The sequence below is a fragment of the Pelmatolapia mariae genome, linkage group LG7 (assembly GCF_036321145.2).
Source record: "Pelmatolapia mariae isolate MD_Pm_ZW linkage group LG7, Pm_UMD_F_2, whole genome shotgun sequence".
Taxonomy (NCBI): domain Eukaryota; kingdom Metazoa; phylum Chordata; class Actinopteri; order Cichliformes; family Cichlidae; genus Pelmatolapia; species Pelmatolapia mariae.
The window spans coordinates 24,502,761-24,527,558 of NC_086233.1; the positions used below are offsets into that span (position 1 = coordinate 24,502,761).

The 24,798-nt window shown below is 40.8% G+C and overlaps 1 protein-coding gene across 2 annotated transcripts; it reads left to right on the plus strand.

The window, feature by feature from the left end:
- The first annotated feature begins 1,162 nt into the window (after nucleotides 1–1,162).
- ssh1b (slingshot protein phosphatase 1b) lies at nucleotides 1,163–20,848 on the plus strand. 2 transcript variants are annotated; one of them, XM_063478559.1, is made up of 15 exons: nucleotides 1,163–1,574; nucleotides 3,003–3,040; nucleotides 7,829–7,929; nucleotides 10,026–10,090; nucleotides 10,924–11,045; nucleotides 11,123–11,191; nucleotides 11,513–11,578; nucleotides 12,693–12,887; nucleotides 13,182–13,275; nucleotides 13,802–13,930; nucleotides 14,074–14,120; nucleotides 15,095–15,241; nucleotides 15,354–15,554; nucleotides 15,702–16,344; nucleotides 16,506–20,848. In XM_063478559.1, the coding sequence occupies exons 1-15, from the start codon at nucleotides 1,494–1,496 to the stop codon at nucleotides 17,100–17,102; spliced, it is 2,595 nt and encodes an 864-aa protein (XP_063334629.1). In that variant the 5' UTR covers nucleotides 1,163–1,493; the 3' UTR covers nucleotides 17,103–20,848. The 2 variants fall into 2 exon arrangements, with proteins under 2 accessions (XP_063334629.1, XP_063334630.1); XM_063478560.1 differs by lacking the exons at nucleotides 1,163–1,574; nucleotides 3,003–3,040 and adding an exon at nucleotides 5,186–5,263.
- Nucleotides 20,849–24,798: the final 3,950 nt, after the last annotated feature.

Genomic DNA, 24,798 nt, shown 5'->3' on the forward strand with positions numbered 1-24,798 from the left:
TGTTTACTCAGTCTTCCACTCAGGCCATGAGAGGCAACAGAGGGACATTCTGGAAATATTAATGGCTTGTCCCCGTGCTGCCGATACGGGAGGTCTATGGCTTTACTCAATGTGGGTTCAGAATTGCTCTTTGTATTTATTTATGTGTAAAGTGGAATGTAAAAGAATGCTTTCTTCCTCACAAGTTCTAGTTGCTCACAGTTGTGGTCTTTATAAAAAATTAATTATTTAAAGGGGGCACATTGAGCAAATTTAAAAACTTGTATGTCAGCAGTCTTATTTTAGATATAAGATTGTCTTTTTTTAAAATAATAAATAAATAAATCAGCAGTGAAAATAATCGTGTTGCAACTCTAATTAGTTAACAATTATTCTAAAAATAAAATTATTTTCAGCCCATTTTTAGTTGTAGTCTGGGGTTATATGGAGGACAAAAACAGCTAAAAATAAATCTACATAAACAACTCCATAAATGGGTAATATGACATTGTATGTATGAAAACCCATAAATTTCATTTGTGCCTAGTATCTATTCAAGTTTATATTTAATTGATTCATATTTAAATGTATTTATTTAGACATAATTTATCCTTTACTTCCCACTTTCTAAAAGCTAGCATCTACATTTTTTTCTTATAGATTTCTTTATACTTTTTTTGCATCAGTATGCAAATGAGGGAAATACACTTCATTATTTGCAGTGGGAAATGGGGGGATGATAATGTATACATATTTGCAGTTTTAAAAAAATAAATGGTAAACATGAGCATTTTTTGAAAAATTAAGCATTAATTTACTTGACATTTTATAAAATTAATATTTATTTTTATGTATTATTTTGGTACATTTTCTTACCAATGAATGCAGACAGGTTTTCTGTAATATTTTCATCTATAAATATTATATGAGATTATATAATAAATATAAAATTAATCGTTTTTTGTTGTCTTAAAAAAAGTCTTCTCACCAACACTATGTTTCATAACGTGAGCACATTTTTATAATTATTATCATTAAATATCGTGAATATTTGTTTTTGGGAGTTCCTAGTCTGGCCTGTCACCTTGACAACATTGGCCCAATGACAGCGCACACGCGAACTAGGCCAGCCAATCACAGCCATCCGGCAAAGCTGCATGTCATTTCTGCCCCGCTTGCAACCTGCGCTGTGTTTTTGTTTGTCTGTCTGCACACCAGCGACGAAATCACAGAGTCTGCTGCTGGCGCAGAACGAAAACCCAGGAACTCTCTCTTCTCTCACTTTCCGCCCATGAGGACTCCGGTAACCGCAGAGGACGCACGGAGCAGGACTGAAAGGGAGCACGGCCGGGGCAGTGGAGTCAGGTGCTGCTGCTGGATGAGAGTCTGACTAGGCATTTTCTCCCCGGTGACAGCGACAATCTCAGCGGCGCATCTTCCCGGATAGGCGCTCCTCCTCCCCTCCCTTCCCTTCTCCTCTCCTCTCTCCTCTCCTCTCCTGCAGCTCACTGACCATGGCTCTGGTGACACTGCAGCGCTCTCCCACCCCCAGTGCAGCATCGTCGGCTAGCACGACCAACAGCAGTGCGGGGGAGGTGAGTGGAAATGCCGGGGGGCTGGGTCTTTGTGTGTGTGAGGGGGGAAACGCCAAGAATGCGCCCACGGGAGTGTGTAAAACACAGGTTGGGTGGCGTTTGCGTTTGATATCCTGCAGGAAAGGGTTAACCTGGTTTCCGTCATAGTGCATGTGTCCAAATGTGTGCGCGTGTGTGCTGCAAACTTGACATATTGTTACAACAGGGAGTTGTTTGTGGCTACTGTGGCAGGGGATTTGTAAACAAAAATCCTGCAGAGGGGGAGGGGAACGGAGGGGGGCTGTCGGATTTAGCTGTCAAGACACAAAGTGCTCGTTTTGCTGCTGCACAAACATTGGCAGGTCTCGGTGTTGCCGAGGTTTTTATTTGCGAGTAGTGCGGTCACCAATTTGGGAAGGAGGTCCTTAAATGTGGGGAGAGCGAGCCAAGTGTTTTTGCGAACTTCTAGAAATTTCAGAATAGCTCAGATCCATAACTGCACCATGAAAATGCGCTTGGCCCTCAGCCAGACGTCAAATCCCGGGCAGCACCACGCAGACAAACCGATCAGCTCCGTGCTCATTGTTTCCAAGTTACATAGCGGGAAAAAGGGTTGTTGGTTCTAGTCGGGGTGCGTGGAGAAGTAATGCTGACTTAGTGGAGTTGGAGGCTGGAGGCGTTAAACCTCCACCTGTGAAAGCAGGGGCGTCAGTTAGAGATGGAGCCCTGTTGGACGTTTTTATCCACGTGAAATCCTAACATCTGTGCTCGTGCGCCACTTTCTGGGTTTTTAGGAAAGTGGATTATGCGCTCAGAAGTAGGCTGAGGCACAAAAATAAGCAGTGACAAGCCTTGCTTTGAAGATAGGTGGGTGCTTCATCTCACCATCACTATTCTGCTAGAGTCAGCCGGCAGGAAGGAGAAATAAGTGTGTGTGTGTGTGTGTGTGTGTGTGTGTGTGTGTGTGTGTGTGTGTGTGTGTGTGTGTGTGAATTAGTTTTTCGTTTTTTATTCCTGAAATTTGAAGGTGTCCTAAGGATTGAGCTGTCAGCTCTTTGCAACTTCATAGCAGATTAGTTCACCAGGCTGCAGAGAGATGGCCAGCAGGTGGCGCAGGCATTCTTTCGTCCATCTCTGCATGGTCCTTGAGATGTTCAACTTATTTAAGAGCAACTGCAGCCAAAAATTCAGAAATTTTGAACAAAAAATGTAAAATCATCTCAGTTGTAGTTGTGTGATATGTTTAGCAGGATACTCAAGCGTGTGGTCCATGTGTGTTTGGTGCCTGCATTTCTATTAATGCAAAGCACTCTTAACTTTATCCTTGTTATGAAATAGTTCTATTCCTTTCCCACTGTTCCACTGTTCATGATCATCACAGTTATTTTTTGTTTTAGTATAAATATATTGTATGCTGCTTCAGATTCGCTCTTTGTGCTTGTCTTTCAGGATTTCGGAAGCGATGATGAGAGGAAAAATAATCAGAGGTAAGACACTTTTTTAGGTTTTTTAACATATTTGAAGCTCTCTAGAGACGACATTTATAGCAGAATACAAAAGTATTGCGTTTCTTATAGTGGTCTTGTTTTTCTTGTTTTCTGAACATGCATATCATACTGTTGTTATAATGAGATCTGAAATTGTAATATAGCACTTAATTTTCTTTGTTTTTGGACCAATTTAAGGAGAATCAGGCTAAGGATAGTTCACTTCAGATGCATTTGCACTACTTAAAATAGAGTACATACAAGGCAGCAAATCTGACACTGACTTAACAGCTGTAATGATGGAAGTCAGCATCTCAGCTTTGTCCCAGGAAGCTGACAGGATAAAGAGTGGCTAACTTTCAGCTTCATTATGTACTTGCATTCGTACATTCACCTCCACTGCCTGAAACAAGCTGCTTTAGCGCCTCTCCCTTTAAGGTCACCTTGTCCTTAAGCCAGCTTTTTTCCTATTGGCTCCCTCTCACAAACAGAAGGTATGAAGTGGGTGGATTTTCTATGTACAAGCCAGGCTATTTGTCTGATATGGCCATATAAGGAAGTCCCGTTTGACATCATAAAGAGCCAGGAGTGTTTACTTGCATATACGTTGACCTTTGGTGACATTTAGCATGAGCATGAAAGATGTAAGGAGAAGCATTATACGTGCACTTTAGTCACATGTGTAATACTTTGTATGCCTGTTTTGAAAAATATTTTAGAGATCAAAATTGAACTGCACGGAAACGCAGGAAGTAAACAGGTCTGATCGGAATTTGGGTATGGTTAGTGTATCTTTAGTTTTTTTTAATAGGTGCCTGCTGAATTTGACTGTTTCTGCCAAATGCTTCTGTGCATTAGATAATATACTAGATGTCAGGAAGGGTTTGACAACACCCGAGTGAGGTATTGGATAGTAAACATTAAAAAAACATGTATGCTTTCAAAAAAGAGAGTTAAAAAAGGAAGGTTTTAAATGATGAATGATAATTATTGTATTTAATAGTATTTACATCGGGCCTGCAGTGGGAATATCTGCAGTAAGTACAAAGAGTTCCTGAAGATGAATTAATAAAAAGAGGGAGGAAAGAATTCCCACATGCCATGCATACTCAGCGTGTGACATATGACCCTATTGAATAATTTGTTAACAAGCTGAAAATCCTTTTTTCTGCATATTTCAATTGTACATCACAAATGTTCCATCCATCATGGCGAACTATTTAAACACACAAAAAAATCACTGCAGCGGCGAGATGATGCAGAAATGCATGAATACATTAATGGCAAAATGAATGCATCTAATAGTTTTTTTGTGTGTGTCTTTAATGGAAAAGATTTAAATAAAAGTAAATAAACTGAACCAGGAAAATTAATGCTGTTAAATTTTATACATTAATGTCTTTATTTGATTTTTTTTTTCTGGTGGCCTGTGAGTCATAATGAGTCACATATTTATGTTTGATTTTTGGCCCTGGTTTCTCAGAGCTGTCAAGGAGAAAAATCTGCTAGAGGAACAGTTGTTTTAACTTGACAAGGCTTTAAAAAATGTTTCTTACACTCCGTTGCATAACAGAGCGCATAAACCGTTGTCCCCGCTCAGTCACGAGGCTTTTCTTTAATCAACTTGACGTCACAAAAATCATGACTTGTGTCACCAAAGCTTTGGCACAGACTGCCTTTGTGCTCGTTGGTGTGTGTGCTCGTGTTTGTGTGTGTGGGTTTGTCAGAGTTGAAACAGTCGTATCATGCTTTGAGCTTCTCCGCGGTTCGCAGATTCATCAGCGTGTAGTCTTAATTTAGAATTCTGCATGTCAAACTTGAGACTGACGCCAAGTAACAACCCCCCACCCCCGTGCGCCCTCCCCTCCCTGGCATGAATGATGGTATTGTGGCCGGGCGTTGCATACGGAGAGCCGATTGCTGAATCACGAACTGTGAAAGAGGAGACGGGGGAGCCAAATCTGAACGGAACCCGGCGGCACAGATCCGGAGGTTTCAGGGTTTGGGATGGAAAGAAAGCTGAAAGGGGAAGAGAGGAAGGACAGGCAGGTTCAACCCAAACACGCTGTGCAGCGGTAGATGTTAATAAGAGGGAGGGGGAGGGGGGCGTTTTGACTGAGAGAAGATGCTTCTGGTCATCAAATCCTCAAATAAAGACATGCTCACCGTGCTGCCTCACTTTGTGGAGAAAGCTACTTGGACTCGGACGGAGATCTGCCGCATGTAAGTCTTCACTGCAGCACAAACAAGATCACTCTGTATACTAGATTCATATTAGCAACAATCTGCAAACAGTGGCAGTATAGAATATGTGACCTCTTTTACTTTAAAGTCATGAAAACATTTGTTTTCAGAAGAAGCAGCTTTAAAATCTATATCTTAAGTCTTATTCTGATGGTCGAGAATTGAGTTTTTCTTCGTGCTCAGTCCTTCACCCGGTCACGGTGTGAATTTGTTCAGGGATTCTGTTTTTTAAGCTAAATCCTCCGTGACTTCATCTCATTCGTCTTCTACATACAGTTGAAGAGGATTAATGATAGCACGTTGCAGTGGAGCTGAAACAAAAGGCCTTGTGATGGCCCCACTCAGTCATACCAGGCTTTGTGTGTTTTTGGTCAAGAGAGGAATGAGACTGTGGTCGAACAAAGCTACACACTGTTCTGTGTGAGAAAATACGCTGAAGCTCTCCTCCTGCTTAGTGCAGCCTTCATAACAAAGTCATGACCCAGGACTGCTTCATTCAGCACAGGTGGGCCGAGCAGAGGAAGTCTGAACGTTTGAGTGCATGTAGATAGCTAAGTGTGTGTGTGGGTATGTGTGAGGTCCATAAAGGTCAACAAACCCAATCAAGTGGAGTCTGGTCACCATTACTGTTAAAACTAAGGGCTGTTAAATGTGCTGGATCAGGACTCTGCTGACTTTCAGTCCCAGATGAGCCATCCGTCCTGCTCAGTGATCCAAACAGGACTAAATAAGAGAAGTACCTGCTCACGCTGTGTGCTGTGTCCCGGCAGGCCTTTCATACTTTACTGGTGTGTGACTTCAGCTTAAATTTGGCCTAATGTGCAACACAATGGAGTATCTGCACTCACCTATTTACAAAAACTACAGCAGGTCAGTCAGTTAAAGCCAAATCATTGTTTTTTTTTAGTAAACAGAATCACTTTGGACTTCAGGATTTTGTAATGAAATGAGGACTGTGAGGACGTCATTTCAGAGTATAGGATATTGTATAGAGCAAAAAAAGAAGTCTTTTCAGAATAATGGCTCAATAATGGCTCATTGTATGCACAGTTAGGGTTGAATTTTATGAAGGTTTTTTTTTTTCAGCTTTAACAATTTTAGTTTAACAACCTTATAACCAAACTTTTAAATTTATGTTTATATTTTGAAAGTACGCTGACAATTTTTGACATTGTCTTTTCTGATTTATAACTGCTATTTGTTATTCTTACTAAGAAAAAGTTTAAAGTGTGTTTTCAAGCTGAACTACATCGGTTTAAATCAGCTGATGGCGCCGAAGTATGGTCAGAGCTGAATTTGAGAAAATGTTTTTTTGTTTGTCTGTTTTTTCCATTTGATTCTAAAGGCCGTTGGTTTAGTTTAGTTACATCTGCCAGTGAGGTTATGTGATTGTTGAGGTTGTCAGTCTGTTGTTAGAAGGATTGAAACAGAGGTGGAGTTTGGCCCGGTGTAAAGGGGATTAACTTTTGAGGTTGGTGTGTTTGCTGCTGTGAATTCAGGAAATTTTGAAAGGATTCTTTTACCATTGAAGACGAAGCAAAAAAAAAACTTAATTTACGCCATTTTGGACAAAGGTACTGGTCCAGCTGCTCGAACACCGTAGCCCATGCGATGAAGCTCCTGGCGCACAGTTTCTGTGCTGATGTTAATGCCCGAGGAGGTTTCTCTGCAGATACTGAGTCAGCAGACTTTCATGCATCAGGACTCAGTGACCCTGCTCTTCAAGGGTTTGTGGTCTGCCACTTCATTGGCTGAGTTGCTCAACTTACAGTCAGTAGTGGATTAAAAAAAATCCACAAACTGACTTGTTGCAACAGCGGCATCGTGTTACAGTAACACGCTGGAATTCAGTGAGCTCTTTAGAACGACCTTTTCTTTCACAAATGTTTGTAAAGGCAGACTGCATGGCTCGCTGGGAACACCGGAACATTAGTCTATATAATGCATCTTCACAAATGCACATCAGAGCAAAATATGAGAAACTGTCAGATATCATTTTGTAGTTCTCCAGAAAATAACTCAGTTATCCAAATTGTGACGTCCGTCTGGATCCAGGGTGTGAATTTATGCACGCTGTGGAGGGAATTCTCTTGTTCTGCTCTTATTTTGCAGTTTGAATTCACTTTAAACTGTATTGTTTCTGCTTCGTGATTAAATCCTTCATGATAAAATACTGGAGGAGATGCCGTTTTCTTTTTCTATTTCAGTCCAAAATAATAATAATAATAATAAGACTGAGAATGGAGTTAAAGTACAACATATGTGATGTTTTTCAAGGAAGTGATAGAATTTAAACTTATTGCAGCACAACAGATTTTCCACAAGGCAGTCCGTTCTTTGTGACTTTTAGCTTGGCATACATGAGCTGGTTAGCTGTGAGCGCTACCATGCAGCCCAACTTGCTGCCATTTGAAACTGAAGTTCAGGATTTCTTGTGGTTGGATTTTAGCGTATAGAATGAAAAAATTAGGCTTCTTATGGCCAAAATGTAGTTGTGTCCAGGCATCCGCATCACTGAATTTCTTTTGCACGTCTGCTTTTCAGCCTCAGCGAGAGCTTCTTCATGGTCAAAGGAGCTGCCCTCTTCCTCCAGCAGGGTGGCAGCACGCAAGGACCAAAGACCCCGACCCACCACAAACATGCAGGTGGGAACAAACTCACGCAAATGCACACAAAGCTTTGTGTCTTTTTTCTTTTACCCATGTTCACTGCACAAACAAGACCCCGGACAAAAGCAAATGTGTATTTGCCGAGTCTTTTCTCCGTGTTTGTGGGTTTCGTTTGTGTTTAGTCTGAAGCATCACATAATTCGGTCTGACCCGAAGAGCCCTGCAGTTCAACGCCAGGCTTACATAGACTGTTTCATACAAGAGCACTCAGAGGGCACAACTCCCCCTGAAGGCCAAGCGCTATACTAAAACTTTGATGTTTTTATGATGACGCCAGCATTGTTACTATGGAACTCTGTTGTAGTATATTAATCTTTTTGTGTCATATAATGTTGTATTGAAAAACAACCTTATATTGTTTTAAAGAAAAAACAAAAAGTGCTGATGTCCCCCAATAAAAAATTCAAGTTTGATTCAATGGAAAATGAAGTTTTTTCCTAATTTGTGTGGCCCTGACCTTTGACCTATGACCTTGCAGCAGGTCATAGGTCAAAGGTCAGGGCCTTTGATAGTTTTTATGGTCAAAGGCCCTAAAAATTTATGATTTTTATTATCTTTACCCAGATGATTGGAGCAGAATAGGCTGAAACGTTTGGCTTCTATAAACTGTCAAAACTTCAGACTTCAAGCTATAATAATGCGATTGTCGCTAAACCAGTTGCTAAACTTTATGGCGTTGTTGTAATGTTGTAGGGTGTGGTATTGAAAAAATGAAAGCGGCATTGTACAGCTCTCTGCATGCTCTTTCATGAGATATATTACTCAATACGGTTTCTTTGATAGCTTTTGGGTGGGTGCCACTTTAGCTCAGTGGGTGAGCGTGTCCACATGCCGCATGACCAGAGTGTTTTCTCCCTCTTTCTCCCCAGTTTTCTGTCTTCACATTCACTGCTACACTATCTAAAAGAGGCAAAAAAAATAACCTTTAAGGATGATAAAATTTGACTGGGCACTAACAATAAGGTTGAGGGCAAATGCTTAGCCAGCCTAGGTACTCATGTCCCCCAAGCTGTAGTGTATTGTTGTGAAATTTGAAGACGATCCATAAAAAAATTGTGGGTGGTATAAAGTTTTTACTGATTTTCACATTTGGGGTGACCTTTACCTGCTTTTCACCAAAGTTAAATCAGCTCAAGCTGTTGTTGGCATCTGCCATCACACAAAATTAGAAAATGATATCTTGAAAACTGTGGATGCTAGACTGCTAACAAACAGACCGACAGACAGACAAACAGTCGATTACAAACTCCGTCCCTTTGGGGGGAGAACGATCAAGTCTCAAACTGTTTGCTTGTGCTCATTTCCAGCTTCACAGTTTAATTATTAGACTCACCTATAGCAGGTCTGCATGCTCCATAGTTCAAAACAATCCTTTATGCAACTTGTGTTTAAAATCTTTGGAAATGTGTTTAAAAACTGTTGAAATATGAACCTAACAGACTGAAATTGTGTGAGGTTGCCATTCAGCTCTATCAGTGACTGACATTCGTGCTTGTCTCTCTGCCAGTCTCTTTCACTAACACTCTTTGTATTTTTTGTGTGTGTCTATAAAATTGTGGGCAAGGGCAGGAAAAGTCAAGTCAGTTTGTAAAAACCTCCGGTAAATATTTAGTTCAGCACAGCTGGGAGGTTAAACGATTTAGATTTATCTTCATTGTGAGAAATGTCCAAAATATTTCCTCCCACTGAAAAAAACAATAGAAAAAGCTGAATGGTCAGTTTGTAGTTGACCTTCGGAAAGTCCAGAAATCACGTCTCTAAAGCTAATGTCTGATTAAAGTGTGTATTATCTATATTGTTAGTGCGATCTTCAGTATGTCTGTCAGCTGATTATTGTTAGTTTCAGTTGTTATATTTTATGCAAATAAACATACAGAAGCATGAAATCCACTTTTTTGCCATGGTAACCAAGCAAAATCCTGTCCATATCAGACGACAACACTGTGACGCTGACTTTCAGCCAGTCTGGCATACAAAACGCAGTTTAATCAGTTCCCACGTGAGGAAAAACGTGAATTATATTAAAGGCATTGTTGTTGAATCATTTCACAGTCTCAGTGTTTCACTTTCAGGTGATTTGCCTCAACATCTGCAGGTCATGTTTAAGATTCTCCGGTCTGAAGATCGCATTAAGCTGGTCAGTACAAAGATGTTGCCATGTGTTGCTTTGTTTTTGTTGCTGGAAGCGTTCATTTCATTTATTTGATTCAGCAAAGATGAAATCAGAGACTTAAAAGTAAAGACCTGCTCCACTAGTTAACTGAGTGTTTTTATAGTAATGTGCAAAAGTCTTGAGCCCCATCACCTGTCTTTATATTTAGCTTCAAAAGTTCTCCAGGCTTTCTGAAGGTCTTTCAAGGCTTATCTTTGGACACTGGCTGCTTTTCCATTCACTTTTAGTCCAGTCATTACACCTGATCATTTTCAGAGAAATGTTTTATAGAAAGTACATAATATGTTCCAATTTGTTTAGAATCTATGCATCTATGAAAAATGTCATGGATAACACAGTTTGACAGGCTTAAATTTGTATGTTTGTGTTAACAAGATGATTCCCACAGAGCTATTAGCCAAAAACTTGTAGTGTCATGTACTGTTCACTACTGCCTCATGAGAAATGGTCTCAGTGGAAGGGCGGCTGTCAAGAAGCTATTCTTAAGGAAGAGAAACGATAAAGAACTGGCGTGTAGATTATTGTTGTGATGGCAGATCCATCCATCCATCCATCCATGAAACAAAAATAATAGAAGAGCAAGAATAGGCCAAACACCTGGGATTGCAAACATATGTAAAAACACAGATGTTGTTCCTGAGCTTGCAAAAAAGCTTCGTCTTTAGGTAAAAACCCCCAGCTCTTTTCAATCAAATCTGCAGAATAAATCCAGAATGTGGCCACATTTTATTGTTATCCAGCAGTACTGCTATAGAGTCCAGATGCAGTGTTTTGCAGTCTCTCCTTTTGTCGTGCAGGCTGTGCGGTTAGAAAGCAGCTGGACAGATCGAGTGCGCTATATGGTGGTTATCTACACCACTGGCCACCAAGATACAGAGGAAAACGTCGTCCTGGGAATGGACTTTACAGATAAGGACAGGTAATTAGTCTCTCTGCACATGCACATTTTGCCTGTTTTAATGAGATTTGTTAACCTCATGTTGTTGTGATCTACAGTAAGAATTGCTCTATTGGGATGGTGCTGCCGCTGTGGAGCGATACCAACATACATTTAGATGGAGATGGGTAAGTTTCATTCTGATCACTTCAAAATTTGAGACAAGGGTTTTCTAGCGGGGCTCATTTCGAGCCTATTCTTTAGGCTTTAGCGCCCACCAGTGGCAGTGGAGGGAGTTACACAGATTTTTTTTCCTCTGTGTGAGAACAGTTCTTGCTGACCTGTTAACATTGTCACTGCCTCTGTAAGCTGGAGGAATGTTCCACTGTTTGGTGTCCTGAATAGACCCCATGGACGAGCCCTGTCCAGTCTGTGTTTACATCCCCCTCATCACTCTTCACCTCAATCCAAACTAATCTCCTTCTCTGCCTTTTCTTCTTCTTCACTAGAGGCTTCAGTGTGAGCACAGCAGGGCGGTCACATGTCTTCAAGCCTGTGTCTGTGCAGGCCATGTGGTGAGTTCTTCATGTCTGTCTAGAAGTGGGGTTGTGTTATTACGCCGATATACCCAACATTTTTGCCAGAGTGATTGCGAATTGAATTTAAAATCAGTTAAAATGTGTACATTTGTTTGTGTTAACTTGGAGGATACGGTTCGTGTCTTTGTGCAAGTTGTGAAGATCTGTTACAGTTGTGCTCAGACGTTTACATACACTCATCACAGGCATGAATGTCATGGGAATTTTGGGACTTTTAAGGATTTCTTGGAACTGTTCTTTTTCCAGGGTGGAATAATGGCACAGCACTCATCTTTTAATGGCTTTAAAAGCAAGAAATTAGGTGCACACATATGAATATATTTTGAAATTTCCTAAATATTAACAATATCAACAAATATGAAATATAAACAATGAAGAACTTCAAAGAACTCGGTGAAGATCTAAGAAGGAAAATTGTGAATTTACACAAGTCTGTTGAACCCAAACTGTCACCCTCAGATGAGAGGAAATTGATTAGGATGTTCAGGAACAACCATCAAACCTCAATCTTGCCATGAACCAGAAACTGGAAAAGAACACTGTAGCAGCTGTCAACCATGGTGGTGGCAGCATCGTGTTCTGGGCCTTTTTGCTGCCAGTGCTACTGTTATGTTGCACAGTGTGGATGAAATAATGAAGGAGGACTACCTCCCAATTCCTCAACTTCATTCAAGGTTTAATCAACTTCAATCTTGAATCAGCAGCTAGACGTTTGAAACTTAGACACAGTTAGGTGTTATAACAGGATAATGATTCAAAACATAGCTCAAAAATAGTTTTGGAATGAAGAAAGCGACCAATTTAAATGAACCAATTCTTGTACGTCTTGATGGTCAAATATTCACTCAGAATTATGTCAGAAGCTTTTTGATGGCTACCAAAATCTTCTGGATGCATCTTGTTTAGATACTTTACCTTTTATATATTTGAGTCTGTTTTCCACTGATGACACTCCTACCACACTCTGTGTGTATGTGAGCGTTCACATGTCACCTTCTGGTCAGCTGACAGAATTACCATTAATGTGCAGGTTTCCCTTCTGTTCAATGGGGATCTTTAGCAGTTAAAAGTTCGCGCCATGTTCCTGCAGGTCCGCCCTGCAGGTCCTCCATAAGGCATGCGAGGTGTCCCGCCGGTTCAACTACTTCCCAGGGGGCATTGCTCTCACATGGATGGCCTTCTACGAGAGCTGCATCACCTCCGAGCAAAGCTGCATCAATGAGTGGAATGCTATGACCGACCTGGAGAGCACCCGGTCTGATTCTCCCACCATGTTCGTCGACCAGTGAGTGCCCAGCATAGCAACTCACCTCATGTAATGAAGGAAAAACGGGCACATCTTTTAAGTCATGCAGTACTAATTAATTATCCTGTATTTTTCAAAGAAGATTTAAACAGATCTCATGCGGCCAAACAGATCATAGATCAAACATGCCTACGCCGTGTGTCGTAAATTTATATGCTTTGGACACGAGCTGCTGTTCTTCTGTTTCTGGCCTTTGTCTTCATCAGTGGGAAACACTGTTATGCAAATTTTCATTCAGACCACAGCACTGATGCATTGACTCATTATGTGCAGGCCAACTGAGCGAGAGAGAACTGAATGTGCCATTAAAGCCAAACTACGCAACATCATGATGTTTCAAGACTTGGAAAACATCACCTCAAAGGAGGTACGTGCCAAATCAGTATTTGTCATTCAACGGGCAAGGAATGGTCTCAATTTTATTTTATTTTCACGTTTTAGGAAAGAATACACTAATTAAAGATTCAAATTAGCTGTCTATAAAAGTTTAAGTGTGTTTTCCTCAATAACTAGTCACTGCAGATCTTTGTTTTTATGCATTCAGGCAAAAGGCCTTATTTTAATCTCTTCAGCACAAAACAAGTTTTTTGTTTGGTTTTTTTTGCATTTTTGCTAAATAAAAATTTAAAAACTATTTTTGGCTGCTCATTTATTTATAAGGAGTCCCAGAGCAGGCAGCGCCACATGTTTGAGTTGTCAGATTTTTACACTGGATGTCCTTCCTGACGCAAGCCCCCAAGGGATTTGCCTCCTGGGATTGAACCAGGGACCTTTTGTTTGTAGAACCTTTACAGTATTAAATAAAGGTACCAATGCTTAACCTGTGGTGGGTAATGCATTTGGAAACCATGTTTTTAAGAAAGTGGGGGTTCATGTTAATTCCTCATCCTCAGATCCGTAACGAGCTGGAGCAGCATATGAACTGTAACCTCAAAGAATACAAAGAGTTTATAGACAACGAGATGCTTTTGATCCTGGGTCAGATGGACAAGGCTACACTTATCTTTGACCATGTTTATTTGGTGAGTTGTTTGCATCTTGTAGTATAATTTAGAATTCTGTTTACCCGTCCTCCACACTGATAGCCAAATACTCTTTCACTGTGGTATATAGTTGGTTTAAATACAGTTATTCTGTGTAAGTTTCTGCCTTTCTTCCTCTCTAGGGCTCTGAGTGGAACGCTTCCAACCTGGAAGAGCTACGTGAGTGTGGGTGAGCTGAGAGCTTAACACTAACCAAAGAATCTAACCTTCTATTTTTCTTGGTTTAATCCAACTTGTCTAATTCTCATTTATGTGTCTCTTGTTATTCCTATAGACATATAATTGAAAAGTCTGTTAAAATCAGACCAAATTTAAGTGCTTGACTTAACTTTGTGCTTGAAGTTAAGTATGAAAATATGCAGAGCTATAGTAATAACCATAGATTGCGTATAAATTATGAATATTGGCATCATGCATTACTTAATGTAGTTTGGATTTGAGCTTTTTGACCGTGGCTGTCTTGGTGTTTAAAGACCAAACATCACAAGTAAGGCCAGGATCTGGCTGAGAAACTGTGGTAGAGTCCTCTTGTGGTAGAGATCTGTCAGTCACAAGGGTGCTATACCCTACACCTTACTGTTATTTCTCTACATTGGACCACAATTTACTAAATTAACATGTTGTATTCAGTAAGAATTCAGACCCATCAGGAAAGAGTTTACTGATATCATACGTTAACAGAGTAAAAGACCTCCCTTGTAGCCCATAGAAAATACAACATGACTACTTTTTGCAACCAGAGGAGGCACCTCCTGCTGGCCATTAGCAAGTAATGCAGGTTTATAGCATTTGTATCTGACCTGAAGGCTACATCCAGTTTTTATATCCAGTCTATATGAACAATATGGTTCATGCTCAAACACCACATAGAAAAATAATTGCTCAAAGAAGAAAGTGCAAGAAGAAGAAAGAGAGAAGCTGCATGCCTGCATGACTTTGGACACATGCAAGACTTTTTCTAAGTAGAATGGAGCCTTTTTGTCAAATCTAGTCTTTGCTATTTGTCACAGCAAATCAAGACCTGGTTGTGGGTGAGCTCTTTCAGGACTCACTGATCTTTTTTGTTTTGTTTTGTTTTTTCCTGCTATGATAAAGGTCTGTGGGCAGAGGAGTAAATATTAACATGATGTGTTTTTTTTGCAGAGTGGGTTTTATTCTGAACGTTACCAGAGAGATCGACAACTTTTTCCCAGGCTTGTTTTCTTACCACAATGTCCGAGTGTATGACGAGGACGCCACTGACCTGCTGGCCCACTGGAATGACACTTACAACTTTATCGTCAAAGCCAAGTGAGAGCAAAACAAACCAGTCATCTTGGGGGTGGGAGGGGGCGTGCTACTGTTGTCTAGATTCATAAAATGGGGTATGGAGAGTGATTTTTCTTTTCTCTTGATCCAATAGGAAGAATAATTCCAAGTGCCTGGTGCACTGTAAGATGGGGGTGAGCCGGTCTGCCTCTACTGTTATTGCCTATGCAATGAAGGAGTATGGCTGGTCTCTGGAGAAAGCCTACAACTTTGTCAAGCAGAAACGGAGTATAGCTCAGCCAAACGCCGGCTTCATGAGACAGCTGGCAGAGTATGAGGGAATTCTAGATGCCAGGTAAGCAGGTCTATGCTTTCACTAAGGTTTGCACTTTGCAGAGCCAACAGATGGAACCACTGTGTTTCATGAAGCTAATTAAGAGATTATAACTCTGTGTGGTTTTAGTTATTCTAGTCAAACTTAAAGCCTAATTCACCTTTGCAGCAAACAGCGTCACAACAAGCTATGGAGGCCTGGAGCAGATGAGGAGGGATCGGATGATTTGCAAGCCTCGGGCCATTGTGCCGGTGGAGGGGAAACACCGGTGCTCAGAGAAGAGGAAGCCTGGGGAGGCTGCGGAGCATCTCCCTGTAGGGGTATGGGTCTGGAGATGGAACCTCTAGACTCTCTTAACTATAATTATTACTTTAGACGTTTGTCAGACTCTGCACTTGACAGTGAGCCTTCCACTCCAGTTCGGGGACCCCCTCTGCTCGGTATGGAAAGAGTTTTTATTGAGATTGAAGACGTAGAGAGAGATGCCCTGCTGGAGGACGAGGGTTTCCCCATGGCCCATTTAGCCCTGCCTGGTGAGGGCACAGCAGCCCAGACCTGTGGACGCCTTGATCCCCTCGAGGACATGAGGCTGAGGCTCGAGTTCAGTACTTTGGAAGAAGAGGATGAGGAAGAAGCTAAGAAAGAGGAAGCTGAGATGGCAGCTTTGGCTCAAACGCCTGGAAATTCAGAGGGGAAGAAAATGGGGGAGGAGGATGAGAGGAGCGAGGAAAGCCGGTTAGGGTTAGCCAACCTGAACACCAACAACAGTAACCGCCTAGCAGCCAAGCGCAGCTGTCCTGCAGCTTTTGATGTGAGTTTAAAAAAAAAAAACATTTTTAGTTGAAAGATAAAGTCTTTAAGTTGCATTTTTAAACATCTATTTGTCGTAGAGGTAAATGTTGTAGAGTGAACATATTTAGTTTTCATGTGACTGACCATATGCTGCATTTTGTTCAATTTTTCTCCATTTAGGACAGTGGTAGCACAGGAAACCCTTTAAAAGTGAAGCCCTCCTATCAGTCCTGTAAGGACTGCATGCGTCTACCGCAAGGGCGGCGCTGTGACCGTCCAACAGGAGGCCGTCCCCACCGCCTTAACCCCTCCCGCCACTGCACTGTCCCTTCCATATGCATAGATCCGCCTGGAACGAATTTTGCTTCCACATCGAGTCTGCAGTCTCTTTCCAGCCCTGCAGTTGTACCACCTAACTTGATCCAGCCCTCTACTCAACTGTACCGCTGTTCCACCTGTGCCCCTGACGTCACAACTGTCCCCCTAACCAACCACCAGAAACTGGCCTCACCCATGAACTGTGAGGAGGCGCCTCCTGACCGCAGCTCAGTGGAGACGGAGGACATGGATGAACCGCAGGGTGAACAAGTGTTAAGGGAGTGTACTGACGCCATCAGTGACGCTGAAGATTTAAAATTACAACCTGGTGGAGCAGTAGAGCTCCCGCAGCTGCAAATGCCAGGACTGGGGATAGAATTTGGTCTGGAACTGATGCGACAGAGGGCAGAGCAGCTTGAGAAGCTGCCAAGCATGGCCATGGAGGCCAGCTCTCAGTAGGACACCTGCCTTAACACGGTGGCTCAAGCAAAGATGAGATGGGGGGATGAGAAGTGGCTTGCCACTGTCTCAGTCTCTTTAATGGCTTTGAGAAGTTAAAAAAACCTGCTGCTGTGGTACCAGAAACGAAGCACTGCGCTGATCTCCGCTCTAATGTCTCAGCTCCATTTAAACAAGCTGCAGAAGCTCTCTGCATTGACAGAGAGTGCTCCGTCATAGACTTCCGGCATTGAGATCCAGAGGAGGCCGATTGCTTTCACTATGTGCTTAAGGCCTGGATGCTTCAGATCAAGCCAGGATGGAAGACTTTCCCGTGTGTTTGAGGCCACCGTGGGCTATTCGAACTGCCTTTCTCGCCACACGTCCAGGATCATCCCCTTTTCCCACTCCCCAGCCGAGACGAGCATTACGCCGCCATGTTGCCATCAGCAGACAGGTTTCAGTGCAGCAGTGGCAGTTCGTAACATCTAGTTGTAGTTCCTTTATGATTCCTCAGAGTGCTTTATTTAAATGTCGATGAAAAGAAAAATACAGAAGTAACACGCTTCTGTCAGTGTACTCTGTTTCCAGTATTCATGGAGGAGCCCACTGTTTCCTCATCTTACCACAGATAACTGAACCATCACTGAGCTTAACTTATATTTTACCTGCTGCAGCTGCTTTTGCATCATGAGAGAACATTTCATGTGAAAGCATACTAGTTTATATTAAAGAAAAAAGTGGATGTGACCGTAGCCTTTTTAATGCCTCTTTGTGAAGCACCGTACCTCGGGCCAGGAGCGTCTCAGACTGTTTTTGGTCAAAGACTGTTTTGTTCTTTCTGCTCAGCGGCTACTTCACCCTGACCTCCTCCAATAAAGTTAATCTAATCATGTACTGAAAGCGCTTAGTTTAGTCCACGCATGACTTTGCAGTATTACATAACATATCTCCAACACATTTACACACAAATGTATCGAACAACAACAACCTTCTACTTGAGTTTTTTAGCATTTGATTTTCTAATAATTGGTTACATTGTAAGTAACAACAAAAAAAGGTGCATTCATTTTTCAAGTGGATGTTGAATTGATTCAGCCTAACCTGATCAATCATCTTATGCATAAGAGAACGACAGAAGACAAGAAGCAACAACCAGATCATTTCTGATGTAACCAAAGCTGTAACATGCACGGACACTTGGATTGCATCCACAGATATTTTTAAATTCACACAAATCACATATACAGTAGATTATGCACTTGAGCACAACTCTAGTATCCATTCACACCATGCACAGTCATATTTCTGATCTATTTCAGTACATTAACCCTAAATAATTTGAAGCAGACTAAAGCAGACCAGGAAATCAAAAATATATATTTTTTAATCTCTTGAAAGTTTAAGGGATTAGTTGCGTTTGTTCGCCGTGTCAAGTGGAGCCCATCCCTGTGTAATGTATAGCTTATTTGCTCTAATGATAACATTTGGTCCAAGTGTCAACTGGTTATGCTGTAAAATTTGTTCATAATATACTGTGAAATGGAAAAAAGTAACTCCAGTCACTCTTATATGAAAATCAGATGATATTTATAACTTATTGTACTGGATTTCCTTTATTTTAAATGCAGAGAAGGTAATCTATGATATCAAGATGATTGCAAAGCTTAGCACATGCAGGTTTTCACACATGTGCCCCAGGCAGTTATTTCAGAGCTTTTTCTCATTTCTTATTTATACTTTTCTTCTTTCTTTCTTTCTTTCTTTCTTTCTTTCTTTTTTGTTCTTTTTTTTTACAGTGTCGCATAGTCTAAGGCATCTTCTGGTTTGTGTTTTTTTAAAGCTGTTTCCTAAGTGGTGTGCCACAAATCCAAAGTTGCTGTGCCACAAGGTTTATTCTCTGTAAAATTCTCTGTTTGGTTGCTCTTGTGTCGATTCCCTTACTGGCGCGCTGGGTGTGCTGCTAAAGGATGCCTGTTTGTCTGCAGAGAAAGCGCGTGCACGATGTATTACTGTGTTTAGCACTTAAGAGAAATGAAAACTGTGCAAAGAATGAATGCAAATCATTTGGTTATCTTCAACTGTGCATTTATTCTTTATTTTTGTGGAAATTTGGTTTGTTTTTAATTCGATAAGTATGAACAACAGTGCAACCTCTGTTCCTTTTTCTCCCCGGACTAACTGAATCAGAGGGAGCTGCAGGTTTGCTCCACTAATTAGATTAAAATATTTTGGTGCTCAATTTAAGCTGGTCTTTTCCTTCACATGGCCATTTGAGTGTTATGTAACACAAGATGATTGAAAGAGCTTGCAACTGAACAACTTCAAACTGAAAAAAGTTTGAATTCAGAAATTGTAACAAGTGATGAACTTGCAAAGGTTTGTCAAAGACAGATTAAGGAAATATTATATGGAGCTAAAAAACTGGTAAGCTTTAATGTAAGTATGAAGCTATAGCCATTATCCAGTTAGCTTAGCTTAGTGTGATGACTGGAAGCAGAAACTAAGTTTATGGGTCTCTGTGTAATCCACCAATTTATTTCACTACTTGACATATTATCTCACTTAAAAAATGTGAAAAATCTTCTTTTTTTGTTTTTTGTTGTTTTTAGTTTCATGCTACGCTAACTAGCTTCTGACTATACCAATCAAACCGGTCGAAGTAAGCATACTTTATCAAATTTCAAACTATTTCTTTAATGTATTAAAGGTGGGATTCCACGTTAAGCCAGTTTTTAGCATTTTAAAGCTCTTGGCACGTGGACCTGATTAAGGTTGACAAAATTCCTGCATCCCTGGACCACAGCACTATGTTTGGCTGGTTTTGTCCCTTTTTTTTCTATTTAAGTGCCTTAACCTCAGCCTTAGCTCTAACATAAAGCATCACAGGCTTTGCAAATTTTCTGTGAGTGTGTTGATGGTCTGGCTTTTTGTACATTACTTAACCTCACTCCCAATAATAACCATTACCCTTTGCAATGTATAACTTAGCACATATTATAATGTATGCAAACACACTCGAGCTCATTTACAGCAGCATCTTCTCCCTCAACGCACTTGGTGGACTTCCATTTATTAATAGCCTCCAATAATGATGTATTTGTTTGATATTGTTGAGACTTGTGGTACATTGTATTGGTTCAATAGCTGAAGAACCTTATTTGCTGGAATGAGAACTATCATTTACATTAAACTGTTAGATAGGATGAATTTATCTTTGAAATTTACCAGTCTGTACATATTTTTCTCTACAATTTGCTATTTGAGTATATTAGCTTGCAGACATGGTCAATATTTAAGAAGAAAGTATTAAAAATGCTACTGTGTATTGATAAGTACTCATAATTAAGTTCTCGTGTTTGTACCACGCAAAATATTTTATATAATCTCTAATTTAGGCAGTTTTCAGGCTCTATGGAAAATGGCTGTGTTTGTTTTATTGCATTAGTCCCAGGCATCAGGCCTCAAAATGACAATCCCACTGAAGAGCCAAGCACTGAGGACATTAAAAACATGTTGTAATGTAGGGAGGAGGGGGGGTCCAGGTATTTGAGTGTATTTATAGAGCACAAGTCAGCCCCAAAGCACGTGAGCTTGAGTGGAAGATGTAAATAAGTAAAAACCTCCCTGAGAGTAAGATTTTGTTACGTTTGATGCTTTTTGTTAACTTTTGTGTACTGTACATTGCCAATGTTCATGTGTATGCACTTTTTTTACATTTTGTTAATATGTTGTCCAGTCTAATGTTTATCATGGAAATAAACTATTTCCTCTGCATTATCTGTGTAATCGGTTGGATTTTGCATGCATCCAGTGTAGACAACACACACTAGACTAAAGAACAACTCAATTTAAAATTTTAGCAAAGCTTGTCATCATTTGTGTAAACATATAGACTCAACAGCCACTTTGTTAGTTACATCCTTTCAGCTGCTTGTTAACACAAATATAATCAGCCAGTCACATGGCAGCAACTCTGCGTATTTAGGTGTGAAGCCATGCTTACGATTACCTATTGCAGTTCAAACCAAGCATGAGAATAGTGGAAGAAAGGTGATTTAAGTGACTTTGGATGTGGCATGCTAGTTAGTGCCAGACAGGCTCGTCTGAATGTTTCAGAAACTGCTGATCTACTGGGATTTTCCCACATAATCATCTCCAGGGCTTACAGAGAATGGTCTGGGGAAGAAAAAAAAAGAAAATATCCAGTGAGCAGCAGTTCTCTGGGAGAATGGAGTCTTGATTTCTGCTGTAACATTTGAGTGATAGGGTCAGAATTAGGTGTAAACAAGATGAAAGCATGGATCCATCCTGCCTTGTATTAATGATTCAGGTGGTTGTTGGTGGTGTAATGGTGTAGGGGATCATTTCTTGGCACTATTTGTACTCCTTACTATCAATTGAGTATCATTTAAGCACCATAGACTACCTGAGTATTGTTCCTGACCATTTCCATCCTTTTATGACATCTTCTGATGGCTGCTTCTAACAGGATAGCACACCCTGTCGCGAAGCTTAAATCATCTCATACTGGCTTCTTGTACAAATGGCTTCCACACCTTTGGGTGTGGTGGAACAGGAGGTCTCATCTATTATCTGCAGCAACTGTGCTATCATGTCAACATGGACCAAAATCTCTGAGGAATGTTTCCAACATCTTGTTGATTCTTTGCGATGAAAAAATAAGTCTGTTTTGATGGGAGTTCAACCTGGTACTAGTAAGGTGTACCTACAGTTAAAAAAAAAAAACATCCAGTGAATATATATCATATTTCTTTAGATGCAGTCTAGTTATGTTGGTACGTTACTACTAAAGAGAATGTAAGGGAAATGAAGCAAATCTGACCAGCAAATCTTCTGGTCTTGTCTTTCTCTTTTAGTCAAATGGACAGAGCAGAAAGCACCCTTATTGAATTAGTCAAATGAAGACAGTGTGACATCACAGGGCAGGTGACTGCTGGAGGAGCAAAAAGCCCAAAGTCCTACGGGCATGCGAAGCATCTGTTTGAAACATCACCCTCAGTAAGTAGCTTCCTCTTTCCATCTGCTTTCTGCAAACATTTTTAGTGTTTTCATGTCAGTGGTGCTTAGATAACATTCAAAACTATGAACAGTTAATTGCTCGAGGGGAATTCAGAATAGTTTCAGAAAGTATTCATTAACAGTAAAGACTACAATAGAAAGCTAGTAGAAAAATGTGTGTAACTGCCTCATGACATTTAACAACATAAGAATTTTCATTCAAGCTTTGAAAAGTTCCATTGCTGTATCACTATTTACTATCATTAGATGTTTAATATGGATATGTAATTATATAATTACATATGTATGGTAGAAGTTTAATGAAAATGTTTTTCACGTTTAAGAAACACCTTATTGGAGCGTTTAGTTTACTTAAATCCATCATGCCACCTTTAAAATTGAAGGCCATTTATCTTTTTATGACCAGCCGTACAGAAAGCTATGGAAATTTTACTGTCAGACTAGATAATGCATCTGAATATCATCCCGTTGTACTGACTGTCTGAATTTGAATTTGAGCTTGTTACTTTGTGAGTTAACACGCTAAAGGAACAGTAATGTAGTTTTAACTGGAAAAACAAAAGCCTATCCAGAGACCAGGCTAATAGTTTGGGTACTCCAAGTCACAAGTCTCTTATAAACCGTGTGCCTACTATTGAAAGCATGACAGACACATGAATGGGAAATGAAGAGGGGGTGGGGGTTTAAAAGTCAGTGTCACAGATGCCTCCGCCAGCTGCCCTTGTAACACAGCCATCCCAAAATAACACTTTAGATACAGTAAAGCTGCAAGTCGAGCTGTTTTTAGCCGCATAACAGATAACCAGAGCTGGAGAAATAACGATGAATGATGAATTACATCCTACCTTCCCATCAGACACTCTCATAGTATTATTAAGAGCATTATTTATTTAGTTTTAGATACGTATTTAAACATATTTTTGTATGAACCATCTTCCCATTGGCTATCACTTTAGCATCACTTTATTTAATAGAATAATATATTTTTACATTCAAACAAACAGAATTTTTTTTAATTGGTAAAGATTCACCACAATCTTTATCTTATGTGAAGGGAGCTAAAACAGGGGTCAAGGTTCAAAGATAACAGTTCTGTTTTTATCTTATTTGGTAGGTAGACAAGCTTAAAAGAAATGATGAGCCACTTGGTGCTCCTCAGGCTTGAAATGGTTTAAGCAGAAGTACACTCATTCCAAATCCTGAAGAGGTTTGGTCAGTTTCCTCACTCCCTTTTCAGACAGCAAAATCCATATTACTATGGGGATTACTCAGTGAGAAAACTTCTCATGCGGCAGCTCATGATTTGGTGTTTGAAATGAAGTCTGTGTGTGCACAGAACTACCTCATGCAACAATACACTCTCCTTGCTTTGCACTTGGTTTGCTTGAAAGCTAAGAATACCAATTCCACATAACACTGAAGCCCGTTAAGCTGTTTTCCCCTTTGTAATAATCGACCTTACACCATCCATCATCATGTCTGTGGTTAAACTCTGTTCTCATCAGACCCTGGACAAACAATTCCAGCTGACCTTTCTCTAAACCCCGTCACCAAAACAATCACAAACATTTGCAGACAGTCTGAAGGCAGGCACGCACAGCACAAACACGCCTTGTCTCAGAAGCAGTAATTGACAGCGCGTGACGCCTCACAAAGGCACAAGCTTGACTAAAATGTATTTTCTTGCATTCACAAATTATACAAAACCTGGATTAGATGCTACTGAATGCTTATTAATGTAATGATTTAGGGTTTATGTGTTTGTTCAGTGATATTAGATTTGTTCAGACTGCCTTGTCTGACCTTGGCACCTGGCAGCTGACCTCCTATCTAACTCGTCGTGTTTCCTTTTTGGCCTCCTGACTCATTGGCAGCAGCCAGACCCACTTTAATTATAGCCGCTACAGCATTCCTCTTTGACAGAATAGGAAGAGATAGAGAGAGAGGCCTCAGGAGGGCAGGTGTGAACAGTGCACAAGATTATGCAAAAATAGAGAAAGAGTCAAGACAGTTGATAATGGTAGCGTCTGTTGTGTGATTTCATCTCACTGGGATGGGCAGGCAAGCCATCCGCGTGACTTCATTATGCCATGCTGAATCTTGAAGTGTCCCTAACGCTCTTTTCCTAATGCTAAGACAGAGCAACAGCCATGGGCCAGAAGCTGGAGAGGCTGTCGGAAAAAGACGAAGACTCACTTGATAACTCTGACTGTTCAGAGCAAACCGGAGATACACAGCAGACAGAGGTAGCAGAACAAGATGAGGGCAAACACCAGGATGATGGCAGTTTTGTCACCCCGCGGGGTATTGGTGAGATTAGTGGGATCAGTGGCAGCAGCCTAGCCACTGGGAAAGCATGGGAGCACACAGTCACATCTCCATGGACAGACCCTCAAAGTGGGCAGCCAATCAGGCCTCTAGGTCAGAAGGAGCACCCTCTGAACACTAGGACAGAGTGGGTGGGTGGAGTAAGTGGAAATACAGAGAAGTCAAAAACTGTCCCGAGGGCTAAGGAGACTAGACAAACGTTTGGCAAAAAGCAAGGCTCTGAGAATAAGGCTGTGGCCTGTGCTGGGACTACAGCCATGGAGAAATCAGCCTCATGCAATCCCACTACTGAGGAAGACTTTGTGGTTCTTGAGAAGGATGAGACGTGGACGTCACCGGAAGGGGA